Source organism: Coregonus clupeaformis, unplaced genomic scaffold (genome assembly GCF_020615455.1).
Source record: "Coregonus clupeaformis isolate EN_2021a unplaced genomic scaffold, ASM2061545v1 scaf2243, whole genome shotgun sequence".
NCBI lineage: Eukaryota > Metazoa > Chordata > Actinopteri > Salmoniformes > Salmonidae > Coregonus > Coregonus clupeaformis.
This window is the reverse complement of record NW_025535697.1, coordinates 1-23606: the sequence shown is the minus strand read 5'-3', so window position 1 is coordinate 23606 and position 23606 is coordinate 1. Positions and strand designations below refer to the sequence as shown.

General features: G+C 45.0%; 1 protein-coding gene across 1 annotated transcript; it reads left to right on the top strand.

Annotated features, from left to right (window-relative positions):
* Nucleotides 1-2925: 2925 nt before the first annotated feature.
* Nucleotides 2926-22701, top strand: LOC123481194 (signal transducer and activator of transcription 1-alpha/beta-like). Its single transcript, XM_045219311.1, has 19 exons — nt 2926-3016; nt 6764-6891; nt 7118-7262; nt 7503-7598; nt 7760-7846; nt 7983-8061; nt 8166-8257; nt 8518-8669; nt 8797-8955; nt 20009-20101; nt 20210-20269; nt 20365-20482; nt 20933-20974; nt 21122-21205; nt 21315-21413; nt 21541-21738; nt 22123-22214; nt 22418-22557; nt 22643-22701. The coding sequence occupies exons 2-19, from the start codon at nt 6764-6766 to the stop codon at nt 22684-22686; spliced, it is 1908 nt and encodes a 635-aa protein (XP_045075246.1). The 5' UTR covers nt 2926-3016; the 3' UTR covers nt 22687-22701.
* Nucleotides 22702-23606: the final 905 nt, after the last annotated feature.

The following is a 23606-nucleotide window of genomic DNA, read 5'->3' as shown; positions in this document are numbered from 1 at the left end:
ACACCAGACTGTCTTTGTTTACACATTTAACTTCATATGGGCACCAGACTGTCTCTGTCTACACATGTAACTTCATATGGACACCAGACTGTCTTTGTTTACACATTTAACTTCATATGGGCACCAGACTGTCTCTGTCTACACATGTAACTTCATATGGACACCAGACTGTCTCTGTCTACACATGTAACTTCATATGGACACCAGACTCTTTGTCTACACACGTAACTTCATGTGGACACCAGACTAACTCCATTCATTTTACCGGTGGTATTGAGAACAGATAAACCCACCGTGTCTTAAGAAGCTCAAGCTTGTTGTTTTATTGTTCATTATATCTATTTTTCCTCACAGCGGCACTCATACGCTACTAGCGTATATATCATATAGATGCACTACAGCAACAGGATACGGCGGTTGTGCTGTCTGGCAAAACGGTGCGCCACTCTAATTTACCCGTGTAGAACGTTGCCGTGTAGAGCGTTGCATTAGTTCCGCTTTTGGCGCTCGCGTGTAAAATAGTTATAAATTCATAATTTTTTATTTGGTCAGCACGGGGGGGCCACAGGGGTGGCCAGGGACATTTCCAGGGAGGCACGGGCCTCCCCCGGCCTCCGTGTAAAACCGCCACTGCTCATACTGGTCCATAAATTGTGTCAAGGGGGGCGCTTTCGGTAAGAGCTGCATGATCATATCTCGGCTGATGTTTGGAGCCTGCTCGAGCCTCAGAATGCTGAGAATTTGGGATCTGATGTTGTGAAGTCTCATTAGTCTGCTCTGTTCTCTGAATTCGCAGGTTGAGCATTGCTCTCCTTCTCCCTCCACTGTTGTTACGTTGGCTTGGCGCCTCGTGGTTTCATTTATCCCCATGGTGCCAAGTGCAGCTAAGAGTGTCAGGTAAAGCATAAATTGCATCCTGTCACTTGTCTTTTTAATCCCACTTTGTACAGAATAGCCTATCCCAGGCCTATATAACACAGTGACAAGTATTTTAATGACTATTTTTAAAAAATAATCTCCCCATCTCCCTTTTAGGATTCTGATTGGCTGCATTAGAGATGAATGTTTTGTTTCAGTTTTAAAGAGATAGACAGCTTTAACATGCGCCAATTACTGGAAGCATGTACCATCTGTTGCTACGTTTCCATCCAATTGGCGACAGATTTTCATGCGAATATTCTAGAATCCACATAAAGGAAATATTACATTTCTCCACAAGTGGTGTGTTTCCACCTAAATGACTTGCTGTGGATACAAATCAGTGCCTGATGACATAGTGCACACTAAATGTAGGCCTACTTTTTCACGTACGTTTTTTATGTACCGAATAAAAATCTAAAGTCCATTGTGTTTCCATCGCATTTTCAACTACCAAAATTTTGTCAGAAAAACTGTTGCATTAAATAGCAAATGTGCCTACTCAGGTCTTGGCCCGTGAGCTCTAGCCAATCGCTCGCAGATAAAGTGCGGGTAGGCTAGTCTACATTATATTATTATGGATAAGAGCAGAATATTTGTATTTTGTCAAATGGCAGTCAAGCATTGATCATCATGTCACCAGAATAAGACCGTGCACTTTAACCACCCTGTGAAGTTTATCATAACTTATTCCATCTGTAGCCTAATAAACTGCATGGTTTCCAGAGTAATAGTGGGAGGACCATCACACACCATATCATCGCGTGACTCCAAGTTTACTTTAATATGATGGTTATTATATCAACATTTGCGCATAAAGGCGTTTCCACCGCCATTTATCGCATAATTAATTTGACTGACACAAAAAGATCCCACCATGCGATCGAACAAATTATGTCGGGATTTATACAATTGTCCCGAAACTTCCTGTTTCCATCATAGCTGTCATGTTTTTTTTTTGTTTTTTTTTTATGCATACAAACTGGATGGAAAAGTGGTTCGTATGGGTGTTTACTGTGGTATGATGCAGCGTTCATGTATTAGCCGGAACTTGGAACATCGGAAGTTGTAGTTATACACGTGCCGTCTTCAATCAGTTAGCAAGTCAGACATTTCCTATTTTCCTAGTTCGGACTAGCATGTGATGCGTCATAAAACCTGCGAAATTCCTGAGGAAATTCCCAGATCAAATCCTAAACACCTTGCTCCCTCAGAACAACAGATCTATACGTGCTTTATTTCAAAGGGATATTGTATCTATTCCTTATGTCACAACTTACTGGAATACATTTGTCAATAATATCTGTTGGAAAAAAGTCTGGTTATTACCACACAAATACCTGCTTGTTAACAATGTCAAAGAGGTCTCTTTCAGAATGATCCATAAGTATTACCCTGCGAATCATTACCTGAAGAAACTCAAAAAAGACATTAACATTAACTGTACTTTTTGTGTTGAGCATCCAGAAACAGTTTTGCATTTATTTTTGCATTGTCTACATGTAAAGAAATTATGGCAAGATATTTATAGTTTTATAATTGTTAATATTCTTGGCTTTTGTTTTTTATGGGAAAATATGCTTCTCGGTTTCCTTAACTATAATAAGGATAAAGAAAAACAAATGTACCTCATAAATCTAATTGTGCTAATGTAAAAATGTCATATTCATAAATGTAAATTCACTAATAAATTCCATGTTTTCTATAAGGAATTCGAGCAGTACATTAAGACCAATCTACATTCTTCCAATAAGAAAGCAATCAATACATGTACTTTAACTGTACTTTTTGTGTTGAGCATATATTTTAAGGTCTTTGTATAATCTGTAATTTGTTGTACCCCCTAGCATATGTTATCATTGTCTGTTTGTATACTTATTGTCTCTGGATAAGAGCGTCTGCTAAATGACATAAATGTAAATGTAAATGTAATGTGCAATAAAACAATAAAATAAAATAAACTTTCCGTAACACCGATTGGATAATACTTATTTCCGCATGCCTCTTCCGAACTGTTGCGTTTGCTTTTTTGTAGCCTACTGTCTGTACATTTTAACGTAGAAGTCTGTTCTCTGTGATTTAGTTTCTCTCGTCAAAGGTAAGGCAATCTTTTATTTATAACAGTGGTGATACAGCCTTTATACCAACACCTCAGAAAGGAGAAGGAAATTCACTTTAAACTTCATGCAGATTAATGACGTGACGCATGAAACATGTCTCGACTGGGCTATGGAAACATGAAATGCTGGTAACATTTGATAAATGCCGACAGACAATTGTTTCGTTCGACATGGTGGGATCTTCTTTTGTGAGTCAAATTAATTATGCGAGAAATCGCGGTGGAACCGCCTTTATGCGGAAATAGGCTATTGATATAGTTAATAACCATCATAACGAAGTAAATTTGGAGGCACGCCATCATGATATGTTGTATGGTCCTCCCACTACGATTCGGGAAAGCATAGTTTATTAGGCTACAGTTAAAATCAATTATGATGAACCTCACAGGGTGAGGGTGTGAATGTGCAAGGTGATGAACTTGATGATCCCTTCCAATGAATATCGAGAGTCTTATTCTGGTGACATGATTATCGATGCCATGGCTGCTGTTTGACAAATAAAAATAATATCGCTCTTATCCATAATAATCTCATAATGTTGGTAGCCTACCCGCACTGTATCTGCGAGCGGTTGGCTAGAGCGCATGTGCCAAGACCAAAGTGGGCACATTTGCTATTTAACAATAACGCAACAGTTTTTGTGACAAAACCATAGTTGTGTTCGAATACTATACTAACCGTACTATTTGTGACGTAAATTGAGTATATAGTATGCTTATTGGTCATAGTATGGATATAGTAAGTATGCCAAAAGTTCCCGAATGTCCTACTGGTAGTACTGTTGGAAAAAATAGGAAGCATACCAGCAGTGGACACTATTTCCGTATTTTAGGGCCCATAATGCAATTCTTCTGGAAATGGGCGTGGCTTCACGTCGTTGAGCAATGTAATGACTTTTCAAATAAGTTACCTTACACATAATGTTGGCTGACAATTTGTTATCTACGCTATCCTTACGAACCACATAGCATATCATTACAGCAGGTAATATGTTAGCTAGCTACCTAACGTTAGTTGGCTACTAATACATCAAACTTGCCAGCATGTTAACTAGCGATATGCTATTTAACTAACTACCCAACGTTGATTGACTTCATTATTCCCGTCATTCTTAGTTTAGCTAAGTGGTATAGTCGTTGTGCGTTCTCAATGGACATTCGGGTGCTTTCGTAAATTCGCTCTGGCTATCTACTCCGCTTTCAGAGCACTCTCGTCTGAGTGTACCACAGCGCAGAATAATTGATGAATTTACGAGCGCTCAACACCGGTTGAATATGGCCGGTGTCAGTAAACGTCGGCAAAAAAGCGTAATGAAATTGTTGCCAGCAGCGCAGTTACAGTCACCAACGCTCTGGATAACATGAAAACTGCCGAACCAGCTCTGCTAGGGCGAGGAAAATAGTCAGAGTGAGGTGTTCTCTCATTTGTATCTGGAAATAGCTAGCCAACGTTAGCTTGGGTGCTTGACTGACGTTGTAAGGACAGAACGCTCGAATCAACCCTACTCCTCCGCCCGAGCGTCAAGTGTGCGCTCCGAGAACGAAACGCTCTGAATTTACAAACGGACAATCTGATAACGCTCTGAATTTACAAACGCCCTGAGCGCACTCTGGCACTCCAGATTGAAGTTAAGAACACAATCGTAACATTTCTAGCTAGTAACTAACAAGCTAGCAAGAGGTTGCATAGCAACAGCATCAACTTCCGGTAGACAGTCGAAAAGGATACCGTTCGTTTACAGTATACTAAAATGAACTAATAGTATATAAACTCGTCAAAAAAAGAAACGTCCTCTCACTGCCAACTGCGTTTATTTTCAGCAAACTTAACATGTGAAAATATTTGTATGAACATAACAAGATTCAACAACTGAGACATAAACTGAACAAGTTCCACAGACATGTGACTAACAGAAATTGAATAATGTGTCCCTGAAAAAAAGGGGGGGTCAAAATCAAAAGTAACAGTCAGTATCTGGTGTGGCCACCAGCTGCATTAAGTACTGCAGTGCATCTCCTCCTCATGGACTGCACCAGATTTGCCAGTTCTTGCAGTGAGATGTTACCATGTCCACCAAGGCACCTGCAAGTTCCCAGACATTTCTGGGGGGAATAGCCCTAGCCCTCACCCTCCGATCCAACAGGTCCCAGACGTGCTCAATGGGATTGCGATCCGGGCTCTTCGCTGGCCATGGCAGAACACTGACATTCCTGTCTTGCAGGAAATCACGCACAGAACGAGGAGTATAGCTGGTGGCATTGTCATGCTGGAGGGTCATGTCAGGATGAGCCTGCAGGAAGGGTACCACATGAGGGAGGAGGATGTCTTCCCTGTAACGCACAGCGTTGAGATTGCCTGCAATGACAACAAGCTCAGTCCGATGATGCTGTGACACACCGCCTCAGACCATGACAGACCCTCCACCTCCAAATCGATCCCGCTCCAGAGTACAGGCCTCGTTGTAACGCTCATTCCTTCGACGATAAACGCGAATCCGACCATCACCCCTGGTGAGACAAAACCGCGACTGGTCAGTGAAGAGCACTTTTTGCCAGTCCTGTCTGGTCCAGTGACGGTGGCTTTGTGCCCATAGGCGACATTGTTTCCGGTGATGTCTGGTGAGGACCTGCCTTACAACAGTCCTACAAGCCCTCAGTCCAGCCTCTCTCAGCCTATTGCGGACAGTCTGAGCACTGATGGAGGGATTGTGCGTTCCTGGTGTAACTCGGGCAGTTATTGTTGCCATCCTGTACCTGTCCCGCAGGTGTGATGTTCGGATGTACCGATCCTGTGCATGTGTAGTTACACGTGGTCTGCCAATGCGAGGACGATCAGCTGTACGTCCTGTCTCCCTGTAGCGCTGTTTTAGGCGTCTCACAGTACGGACATTCCAATTTATTGCCATGGCCATATCTGCAGTCCTCATGCCTCCTTGCAGCATTCCTATGGCACGTTTACGCAGATGAGCAGGGACCCTGGGCATCTTTCTTTTGGTTTTTTTCAGAGTCAGTAGAAAGGCCTCTTTAGTGTCCTAAGTTTTCATAACTGTGACCTTAATTGCCTACCGTCTGTAAGCTGTTAGTGTCTTAACGACCGTTCCACAGGTGCATGTTCATTAATTGTTTATGGTTCATTGAACAAGCATGGGAAACAGTGTTTAAACCCTTTACAATGAAGATCTGTGAAGTTATTTGGATTTTTACGAATTAACTTTGAATGACAGGGTCCTGAAAAGGGGACGTTTCTTTTTTGCTGAGTTTAGTATGTAGTATACAGAATGCTATTATGGGTATTCGAACACAGCTCATCAGTAGAGTTGAAAATGCGATGGAAACCCATTTAATTTGTATTTTTCATTCGGTACATGGGAATTAAATGGTAAAAGTTATTTTTATGTACCCTACGTCATACGCACAGCCTTTTATCCGCAAAAAGTCTGTTTGTTGGAAACACATCCCTGAGGGGAAATGCGTATATTGTTTTATGCAGATTTTAGAACATTTGCATGAAAATCTGTCGCAAATTGAATGGAAACCTAGTTACTGTTTGGAAATGGGGCAGAACCGTTGTGTTGAGATAGGGGTAATGGGGCAGGGAGGACAACAAGCTGATACATGCCAGGCATATGAAGGTGAATTATATTATCCATGTTGTAGCCATGTAATTGTTTCAATAATAGACATACATTTTCATAATACGTTTACTGTTATTGTTCACTGGTCTAGATGGCCCAGTGGGGCCAGCTGAAACTACTGGATCCTAAATACCAGGAGCAGGTCCAACAGCTCTATGATGACTCCTTCCCCATGGACATCAGACAGTACCTCAGCAAGTGGATTGAGAGCATCGACTGGTAAGCAAGCAGGGATGAAGACTGCAGGGAGGCTGCTGTAAAATGGATTTACAAAGATCTATTCTATTTGACCAGTATTCTACACTACTCTTTTCAATTATATCTGTATTTTATTGTATTTCATCTCTTTCATCCAATCTTAATTCCCGTGTAAATCCATATCTATGTAGAGATAATGTTGCTGTTCTGATACTGATATACAGTATGTCAATGATCCAATCCATAGGGATTATGTGGCTGTTGAGGAATCCCTGGCTACTGTCCGCTTCCACGATCTCCTAGCCCAGCTTGATGACCAACACAGCCGCTTCGCCCTGGAGAAAAACCTCCTGCGACAACACAACATCCGCAAGCTCAAGAGAAACTTCCAGGTTTAGTATGAGCTCAGTCACATCTTTTCAGTACAGACCTTACTGCCAGTGGCCTTCCATACTTTATTGCTTGTATGTTACAGGAATGATCAATTAGAAGTTATACCTCTTGCTGCTAATTTCCCCTTTTAACTCCTGAAATATATTGATTTTGAATGAGTTGTTGATGTGGAATTCATGACCCCACTCTCAGTAAATGTTTTTTTGGGGTTTGTAGTAATAAAGTACACACTTTCACAGGACCGCTTTCAGGAGGACCCTGTTCACATGGCCATGATCATCTCCAGAAACCTGAAGGAGGAGCAGAGGATTCTGGCTGCTGCCAAAAGCATAGAGGTGCCCTACATTGACTTGTATTGACATACATTGTAATTAATAAAATCACCACACGTCTTTCTCTATCCATGCTGTCAGATATTGGAGATGATCCATAACTGTATATTGGAGCGTTTACATGCTTTAACTGTGCAGTTAAATGAACAGTATTTTGTTCTCAGACCGACAGAGAAAACACACAGACTAGCATGGTTCTGGAGAAACAAAAGCTGGACAACAAAGTCAAAGACATGAAAAACAAGGTTCAGGTGAGTTAACATTTCCATCATATACTATATGTTGATTGTTTCCTGGTGGAACAAGTCCATCAGTGATTTGCAGTACATGTTCATGCATGTCAGGTTTGTCATCTATCTGATCCAACACGTTTATCTCACTTGCTAGGAAGCGGATCAGAATATAAAGTCTCTGGAATACCTTCAAGACGAGCATGACTTTAAGCTAAATACTCTTAAGAACAGAGGTAAGGTGTTTTATTCTCAATCTGTAATAGATCATCATCTATTTACAGGAATCTGTGTTTCAAGTATAGTCAGTAAGTGAATGTTTTTCCTTCTCTCACTTTAGAACATGAAATTAACGGGCTGACACCGAAACAGCTGGAACATGAGAAGCTGCTGATTGTAGAGATGTGTTTCAAGCTGAAGTTCAAGAGAGGGGTAAGAGGGGTCATGAGGGGTCATGATGAGGCTAAACAGTGACATTCGACCATGACTTTGTACTGTGAAAAATAAAATGCAATGACAAAAAACATGAATAATCATGCATCAAGCACCACTAAGAATAACATGTATCATAGTCTCAGTCTGAATGACTAAGAGTGTATTATCTAGTTATAACCAGCATGCTGATATTGAAGAGTAGATGACGGTTATAGAGTAAATAATAACTATACGTTTGTTGTTGTCGCCCTCCACAGGAAGTGGTTGGCCAGTTGGCAGAGGTGCTTAACATGGCAGAGGCGGTCCAGTCAGACCTGATCTCAGAGGAGCTGCCTAAGTGGAAAAAGAGGCAGCAGAGCTCCTGTATCGGAGGACCACCCAACGCATGTCTGGACCAACTGCAGAACTGGTGAGGAGGCTAGTTCATTATTTTGGGTGTGTTGGCTGATGAAGCAAAAATATGCATTTTGGTTCTCTCCAAACAAATGGAAAATACATTTATTATTTTTCTTCATCTTCTTCTTCTTCCCCTGTAGGTTCACAGCGGTGGCGGAAAGCCTGCAGCAGGTGAGGCAGCAGCTGAAGGAGCTCCAGGAACTAGAGCAGAAGTACACATACGACAATGACCCAATCACACAGCAGAAAGGCTTACTGGAGGGGCGGGCCCTGGCACTGTTCCGGAACCTCCTAGAACGGTGAGTGACACCACACCTGTATTCCGATTTTGAATTAATTATCTCTCTCTCTCTCTCTCTATATATATATATATATATATATATATATATATATATATATACACTGCTCAAAAAAATAAAGGGAACACTAAAATAACACATCCTAGATCTGAATGAATGAAATAATCTTATTAAATACTTTTTTCTTTACATAGTTGAATGTGCTGACAACAAAATCACACAAAAATTATCAATGGAAATCAAATGTATCAACCCATGGAGGTCTGGATTTGGAGTCACCCTCAAAATTAAAGTGGAAAACCACACTACAGGCTGATCCAACTTTGATGTAATGTCCTTAAAACAAGTCAAAATGAGGCTCAGTAGTGTATGTGGCCTCCACGTGCCTGTTTGACCTCCCTACAATGCCTGGGCATGCTCCTGATGAGGTGGTGGATGGTCTCCTGAGGGATCTCCTCCCAGACCTGGACTAAAGCATCCGCCAACTCCTGGACAGTCTGTGGTGCAACGTGGCGTTGGTGGATGGAGCGAGACATGATGTCCCAGATGTGCTCAATTGGATTCAGGTCTGGGGAACGGGCGGGCCAGTCCATAGCATCAATGCCTTCCTCTTGCAGGAACTGCTGACACACTCCAGCCACATGAGGTCTAGCATTGTCTTGCATTAGGAGGAACCCAGGGCCAACCGCACCAGCATATGGTCTCACAAGGGGTCTGAGGATCTCATCTCGGTACCTAATGGCAGTCAGGCTACCTCTGGCGAGCACATGGAGGGCTGTGCGGCCCCCCAAAGAAATGCCACCCCACACCATGACTGACCCACTGCCAAACCGGTCATGCTGGAGGATGTTGCAGGCAGCAGAACGTTCTCCACGGCGTCTCCAGACTCTGTCACATGTGCTCAGTGTGAACCTGCTTTCATCTGTGAAGAGCACAGGGCGCCAGTGGTGAATTTGCCAATCTTGGTGTTCTCTGGCAAATGCCAAACATCCTGCACGGTGTTGGGCTGTAAGCACAACCCCCACCTGTGGACGTCGGGCCCTCATACCACCCTCATGGAGTCTGTTTCTGACGGTTTGAGCAGACACATGCACATTTGTGGCCTGCTGGAGGTCATTTTGCAGGGCTCTGGCAGTGCTCCTCCTGCTCGTCCTTGCACAAAGGCGGAGGTAGGAGTCCTGCTGCTGGGTTGTTGCCCTCCTACGGCCTCCTCCACGTCTCCTGATGTACTGGCCTGTCTCCTGGTAGCGCCTCCATGCTCTGGACACTACGCTGACAGACACAGCAAACCTTCTTGCCACAGCTCGCATTGATGTGCCATCCTGGATGAGCTGCACTACCTGAGCCACTTGTGTGGGTTGTAGACTCCGTCTCATGCTACCACTAGAGTGAAAGCACCGCCAGCATTCAAAAGTGACCAAAACATCAGCCAGGAAGCATAGGAACTGAGAAGTGGTCTGTGGTCACCACCTGCAAAACCAGGCCTTTATTGGGGTGTCTTGCTAATTGCCTATAATTTCCACCTGTTGTCTATTCCATTTGCACAACAGCATGTGAAATGTATTGTCAATCAGTGTTGCTTCCTAAGTGGACAGTTTGATTTCACAGAAGTGTGATTGACTTGGATTTACATTGTGTTGTTTAAGTGTTCCCTTTATTTTTTTGAGCAGTGTATATATATACACAGTACCAGTCAAAAGTTTGGACACACCTACTCATTCAAGGGTTTTTCTTTTTTTTACTATTTTCTACATTGTAGAATAATATGGAAGACATCAAAACTATGAAATAACACATATGGAATCATGTAGTAACCAAAAAAGTGTTAAACAAATCAAAATATATTTTATATTTGAGATTCTTCAAATAGCCTTTGCCTTTGACAGCTTTGCACACTCTTTTGATTTGTTCAACACTGTTTTGGTTACTACATGATTCCATATGTGTTATTTCATAGTTTTGATGTCTTCACTATTATTCTACAATGTAGAAAATAGTAAAAATAAAGAAAACCCCTTGAATGAGTAGCTGTGTCCAAACTTTTGACTGGTAGTGTGTGTGTGTATATATACACTACCGTTCAAAAGTTTGGGGTCACTTAGAAATGTCCTTGTTTTCGAAAGGAAAGCAATTTCTTTGTCCATTAAAATAACATAAAATTGATCAGAAATACAGTATATACATTGTTAATGTTGTAAATGGCTATTGAAGCTGGAAACGGCTGATTTTTAATGGAATATCTACATATGCGTTCAGAGGCCCATTATCAGCAACCATCGGTCCTGTGTCCCAATGGCACGTTGTGTTTGCTAATCCAAGTTTATCATTTTAAAAGGCTAATTGATCATTAGAAAACCCTTTAGAAATTATGTTAGCACAGCTGAAAACGGTTGTGCTGATTAAAGAAGCAATAAAACTGGCCTTCTTGAGACTAGTTGAGTATCTAGAGCATCAGCAATTGTGGGTTCGATTACAGGTTCAAAATGGCCAGAAGCAAATAACTTTCTTCTGAAACTCGTCAGTCTATTCTTGTTCTGAGAAATTAAGGCTATTCCATGCGAGAAATTGCCAAGAAACTGAAGATCTCGTCCAACGCTATGTATTACTCCCTTCACAGAACAGCGCAAACTGGCTCTAACCAGAATAGAAAGAGGAGTGGGAGGCCCCAGTGCACAACTGAGCAAAAGGACAAATACAATAGAGTGTCTAGTTTGAGAAACAGATGCCTCACAGGGCCTCAACTGGCAGCTTCATTAAATAGGACCCGCAAAACACCAGTCTCAACGTCAACAGTGAAGAGGCGAGTCCGGGATGCTGACCTTCTAGGCAGAGTTTAAAAGAAAAAGCCATATCTCAGACTGCCCATCTTAATCTTTTATTTTTAAACCCCTTTAGTCAATAGCTTGTGGCTCCTCCATTAGCAGCGATAACTTGGACAAAACGTCTCCTATAGCCAGTAATCCGTTTCTGACATCTGTTTTGAGGGCTTTTTGCCCACTCCTCCTTACCGAACATAGGTCAGGACTTTGACTTGGCCAACCCAAAACACAAATCTTCTTTCTCCGGAGACATTCTTTGGTAGATTTGCTTGCATGCTTTGTATTATTGTTGTTGGAAGACCCATTTTCAGCCCAGATTTAGGTCCTTGACTGATGGCCTGACGTTCTGTTCAAGAATCTCCTGTTATACCTCATAATTCATGGTTCCCTTAATGATGTGGAGTCGTCCAGGTCCAGAGGAGGAAAAGCAGCCCCAGATCTTGACATTTCCACCACCATGCTTGACAGTTGGGATAAGGTTATTTTGGCGGTAGGCAGTGTTTTTGCCAAACATAGCGGTGTTGATTGTGACCAAAAAGGTCAATTTTGGACTCATCGGTCCAGAGAATGGACTTCCAGAAACCTTCAGGTTTGTCCAGGTGGTCTCTGGCAAAGTTAAGATGGCCAGTTTGGTTATTTTCTGACAGCAGAGGCTTCTTCCTAGCAACCCTCCCATGAATGGCATTTTGATTGTGTTCTTCTTATTGTTGAAGCATGCACAGTTACCTGAGATGCAGCAAGGGAGGTCTGCAAATCTCTAGATGTTATGTTTGGGTTGGCTTTTACCTGATTTATTATTGTTATTGTGGCTCTTGGGGATATTTTGGTATTTTGGAAGGGCATCCACTTCTAGTCTGAGTTGCTGTCATGTTAAATGTTCTCCATTTGTAAATTATTTGCCTCACAGTGGACTGATGGAGCTCAAATCTTTTTGAGATTATTTTATAGCCTTCCCCAGACTGATGTGTCTTCTGAGATTTCCTTTCCTCTCGGCATGGTGTGCTTTGCATTCACCTGGATGGGTAACACCAAACTGACCAGGTTTCTTATATATATTTATCAGAGTCCCGCCCATACTCTTTCCTAACGATCTCTCCTTTGATTGGTTTATTTGGTAGCTCATTTTTTACCCACCTGATTCTACTTACCTACTTGATTTAACCAAAGCAACCTGGGGTTCACTTATTTTTGCACCTGCACTAATTCCTTTTTAATTTGGTTTTTCTACACATTTCCTATACACCAACATATGATATTGTTAAATATAAACCTGTTATGCCAGATCAAAAAGACTGGTTTTGATTAAATGAAGATTTCATGGTAAAATTTAAAAAATCTGTAATTACACAAGGGGTTCACATACTTTCAAGCAGCACTGTGTGTGTGTATATATATATATATATATATATATATACAGTGAGGGAAAAAAGTATTTGATCCCCTGCTGATTTTGTACGTTTGCCCACTGACGAAGAAATGATAAGACTATCATTTTAATGGTAGGTTTATTTGAACAGTGAGAGACAGAATAACAACAAAAAAATCTAGAAAAACACGTCAAAAATGTTATAAATTGATTTGCATTTTAATGAGGGAAATAAGTATTTGACCCCTCTGCAAAACATGACTTAGTACTTGGTGGCAAAACCCTTGTTGGCAATCACAGAGGTCAGACGTTTCTTGTAGTTGTCCACCAGGTTTGCACACATCTCAGGAGGGATTTTGTCCCACTCCTCTTTGCAGATTTTCTCCAAGTCATTAAGGTTTCAAGGCTGACGTTTGGCAACTCGAACCTTCAGCTCCCTCCACAGATATTCAATGGGATTAAGGTCTGGAGACTGGCTAGGCCACTCCAGGACCTTAATGTGCTTCTTCTTGAGCCACTCCTTTGTTGCCTTGGCCGCGTGTTTTGGGTCATTGCCATGCTGGAATACCCATCCACAACCCATTTTCAATGCCCTGGCTGAGGGAAGGAGGTTCTCAACCAAGATTTGACGGTACATGGCCCCGTCCATTGTCCCTTTGATGCGGTGAAGTTGTCCTGTCCCCTTAGCAGAAAAACACCCCCCAAAGCATAACGTTTCCACCTCCATGTTTGACGGTGGGGAGGGTGTTCTTGGGGTCATAGGCAGCATTCCTCCTCCTCCAAACACGGCGATTTGAGTTGATGCCAAAGAGCTCCATTTTGGTCTCATCGAACCACAACACTTTCACCCAGTTCTCCTCTGAATCATTCAGATGTTCATTGGCAAACTTCAGACGGGCCTGTATAAGTGCTTTCTTGAGCAGGGGAACCTTGCGGGTGCTGCAGGATTTCAGTCCTTCACGGCGTAGTGTGTTACCAATTGTTTTCTTGGTGACTATGGTCCCAGCTGCCTTGAGATCATTGACAAGATCCTCCCGTGTAGTTCTGGGCTGATTCCTCACCGTTCTCATGATCATTGCAACTCCACGAGGTGAGATCTTGCATGGAGCCCCAGGCCGAGGTGTCACGGTTTCGGCCGAGGCTGCTCCTCCTCCTGGTTCGGGCAGGCTTCGGCGTTCGCCGTCCCCGGAGTATTAGCTGCCACCGCTCTATGTGTCTGCATTTGATTGTTTTTGTCTGTCTGTATCACCTGTGTCCATTTGTGTATTGATTACGTGTCCTATAAGTTCCTTGTTTTGTTCTAGTAATTTTGTGTGTTGTTACTTCCTGCCTTTGTGTCGGAGCTTTGTGTTTGCTCCCGTTTTGTTTCGTGTATTAGTGTTTACGCGTGTGCGTATTTTTCCCTCGCCTCGTTGTTTGTTTTGAGGTCGGAGGTTTCCACTTACATTTTGATGACTATTAAAGTCTGTTGGACTTTACCTCTGTGTCCTGCGCCTGACTCCTCCACCACATCCACATCGGTATTTATGACAGAACAACACACCATTTATGGAGTCAGCAGGAACAGCGGCGGCACCCGAATCCCTGGAGGACCGGATCAATTACCAGGACACCATGATCCGGCGACTCGGGGCCGCCATGGACGAGGTGTCCAACACACTGCGCCGTTTGGTGTATCGGGAGGTGCCCACGCCTTCCCACACCATCCCAGCACCAACGGCCAGCCCTCCTCTCTCAGCACCGGAACCCAGTGGCATTCGGCTTCGCTCCCGAGGGCATATGACGGTTCTGCAGCCGGGTGTCAGGGCTTCCTCCTGCAGGTAGAACTTTACCTTGCCACTATACACCCGGCGCCCTCGGGATACGAGAGCGTCTCCGCCCTCATCTCCTGTCTCTCCGGCAAGGCGTTGGAGTGGGCCAACGCCGAATGGAGGGGAATAGACGCCGCAACCATCACCTACGCTGAGTTTTCCCGCCGCTTCAGGACTGTCTTCGATCATCCACCTGAGGGAAAGCGGCGGGAGAGCGTCTATTCCACCTCCGACAGGGGGAAGAGGAGCGCACAGGAGTTCGCACTGGAGTTCCGGACACTAGCAGCGGATGCGGGGTGGAATGAGAGGGCCTCACCGACCACTACCGGTGTAGCCTACGAGAGGACGTTCGTCGTGAGCTGGCCTGCAGGGACACCAACCTGTCGTTCGACCAGTTGGTGGACATCTCCATCCGTCTAGACACCCTGCTGGCTACCCGCGGACGTCCCGAGTGGGGGTCGTCCATTCCACCCTCCAGCACCTCCGAGCCGATTCCTATGGAGCTCGGGGGTGCTGGTGCTAGAGAGAGGAGGAGAGGGAACCCGAGGGAGGCCATCCCCTGCACCACCTGTGGGCGTGGAGGACACACCGCGGCCAGGTGCTGGGGAGGGTCTCCCTAGGAGAGGTGACAGCAGGCCACGCACTGGGGGAGTCATTTCCAGGTGAGTAGGCGCCCCACTTACCCAGAGCTCTCTGTTGGTCACATGAGTATTCCTGTGAGTTTTCCACAGGTGGCACCTCATTCCCAGCATAAGGCGCTAGTAGATTCAGGCGCAGCTGGGAACTTTATTGATCGGGCATTTTGTGCTAGGTTAGGAATTCCCCTTCGGCCGGTAGAAGTTCCATTTCCTGTCCACGCATTAGACAGCCGGCCGTTGGGGTCGGGTCTGATCAGGGATGTCACAGCACCGCTGACGATGACGACGCAGGGGGGTCATGAGGAAATCATTCAGTTCTATCTGATTGACTCTCCTGCGTACCCAGTGGTGTTGGGCCTTCCCTGGTTAAGCACCCATGATCCTACCATAGCGTGGCAACAGAGGGCTCTTATGGAGTGGTCTGCCCAGTGTGTAGGGAGATGTCTAGGTGTTTCCATAGGGGCGACCTCGGTAGAGAGTCCGAACCAAGTGCCGCACTGTCGCATTCCCCCTGAGTATGAGGATTTAGCACTTGTGTTTAGCAAATCGAGGGCAGCACGGCTACCTCCTCATAGACAGGGGGACTGTGCGATAAATCTCCAGACAGGAGCAGCTCTTCCCCGGAGTCATGTGTATCCCCTGTCTCAAGAGGAAACTGCGGCTATGGAGACTTACATAGCCGAGTCCTTGGCACAGGGATACATACGGTCCCTCCACTTCTCCGGTCTCCTCGAGTTTCTTCTTTGTGAAGAAGAAGGACGGGGGATTGCGCCCGTGTATTGATTACCGTAGTCTCAATCAGATCACAGTGAAATACAGTTACCCACTTCCACTGATTGCGGACGATGACGGAGTCTTACGCCGGAGCGGTTCTTCACAAAGTTGGATCTCAGGAGCGCGTACAATTTGGTGCGCATTAGGGAGGGGGGATGAATGGAAAACAGCATTTAGCACCACCTCGGGTCATTACGAGTATCTCGTCATGCCATACGGGTTAATGAATGCTCCTTCAGTCTTCCAATCCTTTGTTGACTGAGATTTTCCGGGACATGCATGGGCAGGGTGTAGTGGTGTACATTGACGACATTCTAGTGTATTCTTCTACACGAGCCGAGCATGTAGCCCAGGTGCGCCCGAGTATTGAGACGACTGTTGGAGCATGACTTGTATGTCAAGGCAGAGAAATGCCTGTTCTTCCAGGAGTCCGTCTCCTTTTTGGGTTATCGGTTGTCCGCGTCTGGCGTGGAGATAGAGGTAGACCGGGTATCGGCTGTGCGTAATTGGCAAACTCCAACCACTGTAAAAGAGGTGCAGCAGTTCTTGGGTTTTGCTAATTACTACCGGAGGTTTATTCGGGGGTTTTGGACAGGTTGCAGCTCCCATTACGTCCCTGCTAAAGGGGGGTCCGGTGCGTTGCAGTGGTCGGCTGAGGCGGACAGGGCATTTGTCAAACTAAAGAACCTGTTCACCTCGGCTCCTGTGCTGGCGCATCCGGATCCCTCTTACCCATTCCAAGTAGAGGTAGACGCGTCCGAGACCGGTATTGGGGCAGTTCTATCACAACGGTCCGGCACGCCACCTAAACTCCGCCCCTGTGCGTTCTACTCCAAGAAGCTCAGCTCGGCGGAGAGTAACTATGATGTTGGGGACAGGGAGCTGTTAGCCGTAGTCCAGGCCCTAAAGGTGTGGAGGCATTGGCTTGAGGGGGCTCAACACCCCTTTCCTCATTCTGACGGATCACCGTAACCTGGAGTACATCCGGGCAGCTAGGAGATTGAACCCTCGTCAGGCTAGGGTGGAACATGTTCCTAACCCGGTTCGCTTTTTAAGATCACATACATCCCTGGGTCCCAGAATGGTAAGGCAGACGCCCTGTCCCGGCGGTATGACACAGAGGGAGAGGTCCAACGAGCCTACTTCCATACTGCCGGAGTCTTGTTTGGTGGCTCCTGTGGTATGGGAGGTCGATTCAGAAATCGAGCGGGCACTGCGTACCGACCCTACTCCCCCCGAGTGTCCTGTGGGGTGGACGTACGTTCCGCTCGAGATTCGTGATCGACTTATTTATTGGGCTCATACATCACCCTCCTCTGGACATCCAGGTATTGGCCGGACATTGCACTGTCTTAGCATGAAATACTGGTGGCCAACGTTAGCCAGGGATGTGAGGGTTTATGTCTCCTCCTGCTCGGTGTGTGCCCAGTGTAAGGCGCCTAGACATTTGCCCAGGGGTAAGCTACATCCCCTGCCCGTTCCACAACGACCCTGGTCCCACCTATCGGTGGATTTCGTTACCGACCTTCCCCCCTCCCAGGGGAATACCACCATTTTGGTCGTTGTGGATCGGTTTTCCAAGGCCTGTCGTCTCCTTCCCATGCCGGGTCTCCCTACTGCCCTACAAACCGCTGAGGCCCTATTCACCCATGTTTTCCGGCACTATGGGGTACCCGAGGATATAGTGTCTGACCGAGGTCCCCAGTTCACCTCCAGAGTTTGGGGGGCGTTCATGGAACGGTTGGGGGTCTCGGTAAGCCTTACCTCGGGGTACCACCCAGAGAGCAATGGGCAGGTGGAACGTGTCAACCAGGATGTGGGTAGGTTTTGAGGTCCTATTGCCGGGACCGGCCGGAGGAGTGGTCCAGGTTCATCCCCTGGGCAGAGATGGCCCAGAACTCTCTCCGCCACTCCTCCACCAATTTAACACCCTTCCAGTGTGTTTTAGGTTATCAGCCGGTCCTGGCACCATGGCACGAGAGCCAGATCGAGGCCCCTGCGGTGGACGAGTGGATTCGGCGCTCGGAGGAGACGTGGGACGCTGCCCATGTCCATCTGCAGCGTGCCATCCGTCAACAAAAGGGCGAGCGCCGACCTTCACCGCAGTGAGTGACCGGTGTACGCACCGGGAGATCGAGTCTGGCTCTCGACTCGAAACCTGCCCCTCCGCCTGCCCTGCCGGAAGCTGGGTCGGCGGTTTGTGGGGCCCTTCAAAGTCCTGAGAAGATTGAACGAGGTGTGTTACAGGTTACAACTGCCTATAGAGTATAAAAATATTAACCCCTCGTTCCATGTGTCTCTTCTCAGGCCGGTGGTAGCTGGCCCACTCCAAGAGGATGAGATAGGAGAGACCCCTCCGCCCCCTTTGGACATCGAGGGGGCCCCGGCGTACAGAGTCCGGACCATCTTGGACTCGAGGCGCCGGATGTGTGGTCTCCAGTATCTCGTGGAGTGGGAGGGGTACGGTCCGGAGGAACGGTGCTGGGTGCCCAGGAGGGACATACTCGATCCATCCCTCCTGACTGAGTTTCACCATGGGCATCCCACGCGCCCGGGTCCGCGTCCTCCTGGCCGTCCCCGAGGCCGGGGTCGGCGCACGGCTGGAGCCGCGCGTCAAGGGGGGGGGGTACTGTCACGGTTTCGGCCGAGGCTGCTCCTCCTCCTGGTTCGGGCAGGCTTCGGCGTTCGCCGTCCCCGGAGTATTAGCTGCCACCGCTCTATGTGTCTGCATTTGATTGTTTTTGTCTGTCTGTATCACCTGTGTCCATTTGTGTATTGATTACGTGTCCTATAAGTTCCTTGTTTTGTTCTAGTAATTTTGTGTGTTGTTACTTCCTGCCTTTGTGTCGGAGCTTTGTGTTTGCTCCCGTTTTGTTTCGTGTATTAGTGTTTACGCGTGTGCGTATTTTTCCCTCGCCTCGTTGTTTGTTTTGAGGTCGGAGGTTTCCACTTACATTTTGATGACTATTAAAGTCTGTTGGACTTTACCTCTGTGTCCTGCGCCTGACTCCTCCACCACATCCACATCGGTATTTATGACACGAGGGAGATTGACAGGTCTTTTGTGTTTCTTCCATTTGCGAATAATCGCACCAACTGTTGTCACCTTCTCACCAAGCTGCTTGCCGATGGTCTTGTAGCCCATTCCAGCCTTGTGTAGGTCTACAATCTTGTCCCTGACATCCTTGGAGAGCTCTTTGGTCTTGGCCATGGTGGAGAGTTTGGAATCTGATTGATTGATTGCTTCTGTGGACAGGTGTCTTTTATACAGGTAACAAGCTGAGATTAGGAGCACTCCCTTTAAGAGTGTGCTCCTAATCTCAGCTCGTTAGCTGTATAAAAGACACCTGGGAGCCAGAAATCTTTCTGATTGAGAGGGGGTTAAATACTTATATCCCTTATTAAAATGCAAATCAATTTATAAAAAATGTTACATGCATTTTTCTGGATTTATTTGTTGCTATTCTGTCTCTCACTGTTCAAATAAACTACCATTAAAATTATAGACTGATCATTTCTTTGTCAGTGGGCAAACGTATAAAATCAGCAGGGGATCAAATACTTTTTTCCTTCACTGTATATACCCAAATGCCTCTATACAGTATATTACCTCTAAATTATTTGTGTCTCTATGGTGTGTCTCAGTTCCTTGGTGGTGGAGAGACAGCCCTGTATGCCCACACATCCACAGAGACCCCTGGTGCTGCAGACAAAGATGCAGTTCACTGTCAAGCTCAGGTAAGCACAAACACAACAGCACCTACCATCTGTAGTTCCTCCCATCTGTAGTTCCTATGGATCTGTCCAGGCCTGGTTGAGTTTTGATTTGTATTCGCTCTCCTCTAGATTTCTTGTGAAGCTCCAGGAATTCAACAATAAACTCAAAGTGAAAGCCTTTTTAAACAAGTAAGTAAATGAGTGTTGTGTGTTATGTCCTGCTCTTGAATTTGTGATGTGAAAACCTAACTTAATTAAATGCACTTTTTTTTTTCCTCTTTAAGTTCTCTCCCTAAATTCCCTAATCTCAACGTTCGTAAATTCAACATATTGAAAAGCAACCCAAAGGTTATGAGTATGGAGCAGTACAATGGAAGCTTGGCTGCAGAGTTTTTACATTTGGTAAGCTAGCACCATTTCAAATGGCATACAGGGCACTAAATCTGAATGACTGTCCATTTGGACCTGCACTGTCTTTACTCCTTACAGCAGGGTTCCCCACATGGCGGTCATTTTATTTGTTAAAGTTGTATTTCTTATTTATTTTTTACTGTAAAAACACCAGCAAATCAGCTCCAAGTGATTTTAATTTAGAAAATCTGTTCTAAAATATTACCATGCATATTAAATAAATATGTGACTGTATACAAATGTAAGCAAGGTTTGAAATTGTTATGTTTTAGTCAAATATTATATCTGTTTGGGCTTCTTGCGGTCAATTTGTAGTATACAAATTATTTGTAATTATGTTCCGGCACCCTGACCATCCGCTCAAGAAAATATCGGCCCGCGGCTGAATCTACAGTAGTTGATGATCCCTGCATTACAGTTTATTCTTTGATCTCAACACAGAAACTGCAAGAGCAGAGAGTGCCTGGAAAAGGAAAGAAAGAGGTGAGAGACCTAAGAGAGCTGGTTTCTGATTGGTCTTAATGGGCTATAATGACCATGTAATCTGTACAGTATTTGTGAATTTCATGATAAATACTAAATACAGTCTGGTGCGGATTATGTTTGCTCTGTCTGTCCATGTTATTCCAGGGGCCTCTCATTGTGACAGAGGAGCTGCACTCCATCTGCTTTGAGTCTGAACTCCGCCAGTCAGGTCTGGAAATCAAACTAGAGGTAAGTGGTCTGAAATATAGAGACTACACTTCCATTTTCATGAGGTCCAACAGCACTCTGGCCTTATTTAATTTGATCTTGATTTTCTCCGGCCTCTGGTCCTTCTTAGACCATCTCCCTGCCAATCGTGGTCATCTCCCACATCCGCCAGCTGCCCAGTGGCTGGGCCTCCATCCTGTGGTACAACATGCTGACCAGCGAGCCCCAGGTAGAGGACCTCCCCTCTGGTTTCTCTCAAGGTTCCTTCCTTCTAGGGAGCTTTTCCTTGCCTTGAAGGCGCAATGCTGGGTTACTGTCAAGCACTTTAAAAAGGAGTGATTGATTTGTTGTAACAGAACCTGGAGTTCTTCCTGAGCCCACCTACAGTGTCCTGGGGTCAGCTGTCTGAGGTGCTGAGCTGGCAGTTCTCCTCTGTCACCAAGAGGGGACTCAATGATGAGCAGCTAGGTATGCTGGCTGACAAACTACTGGGCCAGAAAGCACAGAGAAATCCTGAGGGCCTTATCCCCTGGACCATGTTCGGTGCTGTCAAGGTAGGTTATGATTACAGTACACAGAATATAGAATATTTGGTCTCACTTTAAACAAAGTACAACTGATAAAGGAATTATATAGCATACATAAATGCTTCATAAACACTACATAAATGCTTCACAAATGGTGTAGAAAGGGTGACAACAAATCCCACTGTAGGGTGACTTGCCAAATGTGACATAATGCACGATATATGTTTATACACCATTTATAAAATATGACATATACTTATAGATGATTTGTGAAGCATTTATGTAGTGCTCATGAAGCCTTTATGTATTCTATATAAAGCCTTCATAAGTTGTACTTTGTTTAAAATATTTACAGTTCATAAAGATATATAAGGAAGATATCTAGTAAGTGTTTCCCTGTGTCTACTATAGAGCCAGAGTGAGAAGAGCTTTCCCTTCTGGCTGTGGATCGAAGCCATCCTGGACCTCATCAAGAGACCTCTGCTGTCCCTGTGGAACGATGGGCGAGTTATTCTTGACTCTTTTTGGAGTTCCACCTTACAAAAGCAAACAACTAGTGGTCTTATAGGGATGCCATATTAGCCGACTGGCTACATTTACAGACATGATGAACAATGTGCATTGTCCCTGCCTACTAAACCGAATACAGTAATAGAAGTACCAAAGTAAGGAATAAAGACATGTTGCTTGTTCTCTCCCACTACAGCTGCATCCTGGGCTTTGTGAGTAAGGAGAGGGCAAAGACCATGCTGACTGGGAAGTGTCCAGGTACGTTCCTGCTGCGCTTCAGTGAGCGTAGCAGAGAAGGAGCCATCACATTCACTTGGGTGGAACATGACCTAGACGGTGAGTAGCACACACACTGGAGCCATTTAATATTAAAGGTGCTATTTTTTTAATTTTATTTTTTATTTAACCTTTATTCTAGCAGGGTGGAATCCTGGGTGGAATCCAGAAGGCAGGATGGTAGTATAGAAAGAACCAACCCCCAAAAAAAAAAAAAAACTGACTTGCCCAAAAAGCACCAAACCTTTAAAATGTAGATTATTCTCAAGATGGTTCCATAAGTGAGGTGCGAAGAAACTAAAATCCCTTTTACCTAAATCTCTAGTGACAGAAGGAATTTCAAGAGTTAACCATCCCTGTGACTTAGTATGGTATCTCATACTTCTATAGGTTAGTAACAATGTTAGGTAAAGGCAGTTTTTTTTTGCAAAAGGGCTTTCTAAATTAACACAATGCATTGTTTCGACCTATGCGACGTCAAAGAGGGCCAGCCGACTTTCTGATAGAGAATGCAATGATGAGTGCTAAACCTGTCGCCAGTGATATAGCTGTCGCCCATGTTCCACAGATAAGCCTGTATTCCATGCGGTGGAGCCCTACACCAAGAAGGAGCTGTCTGCCGTCTCTCTGCCTGACATCATCCGCACCTACAAGGTGATGGCAGCTGAGAACATCCCAGAGAACCCACTCCGCTTCCTCTACCCAGACATCCCCAAAGACAAGGCCTTCGGAAAGTACTACGCCAGGGACACAGAGGGTAAGCAGCCAGCAACCTTTTTGTTTCAAATCATAGATTATTTACAGGGACTCGTGAGAAGGTCACCCGTGACTGTGAGGTAAAGCATTTATGAAATTAATAGGATTTAACTTCTAATTTAAAAAAAATTCAAAAGAAGATTTTTGGGGGATGCTTTCCTATAGCTCTGATGCATTTCAGACACCTCAAACCATACTTCCTTTTGATTTATTTTTGGCCATGTATGAATGGGTTTTTCAGTGTGTTTCTATGGGCTAATAGCAGTAAGGTCAAATTCAATCTTTCATCAAATACTTTTTATATATTTTAGGGGGATACCTACAGGGGTCATAAAACTCTAAATCAAATAGCT

Excerpts from the sequence above, each read along its gene's own strand:
- LOC123481194 (XM_045219311.1), top strand. The coding sequence starts at position 6,764 with ATGGCCCAGTGGGGCCAGCTGAAACTACTGGATCCTAAATACCAGGAG. Across the intron at positions 20,975-21,121 it reads CTGGAAAAGGAAAGAAAGAG|GGGCCTCTCATTGTGACAGA; the intron begins GTGAGAGACCTA and ends ATGTTATTCCAG. Across the intron at positions 22,215-22,417 it reads CTGTCCCTGTGGAACGATGG|CTGCATCCTGGGCTTTGTGA; the intron begins GCGAGTTATTCT and ends CTCCCACTACAG.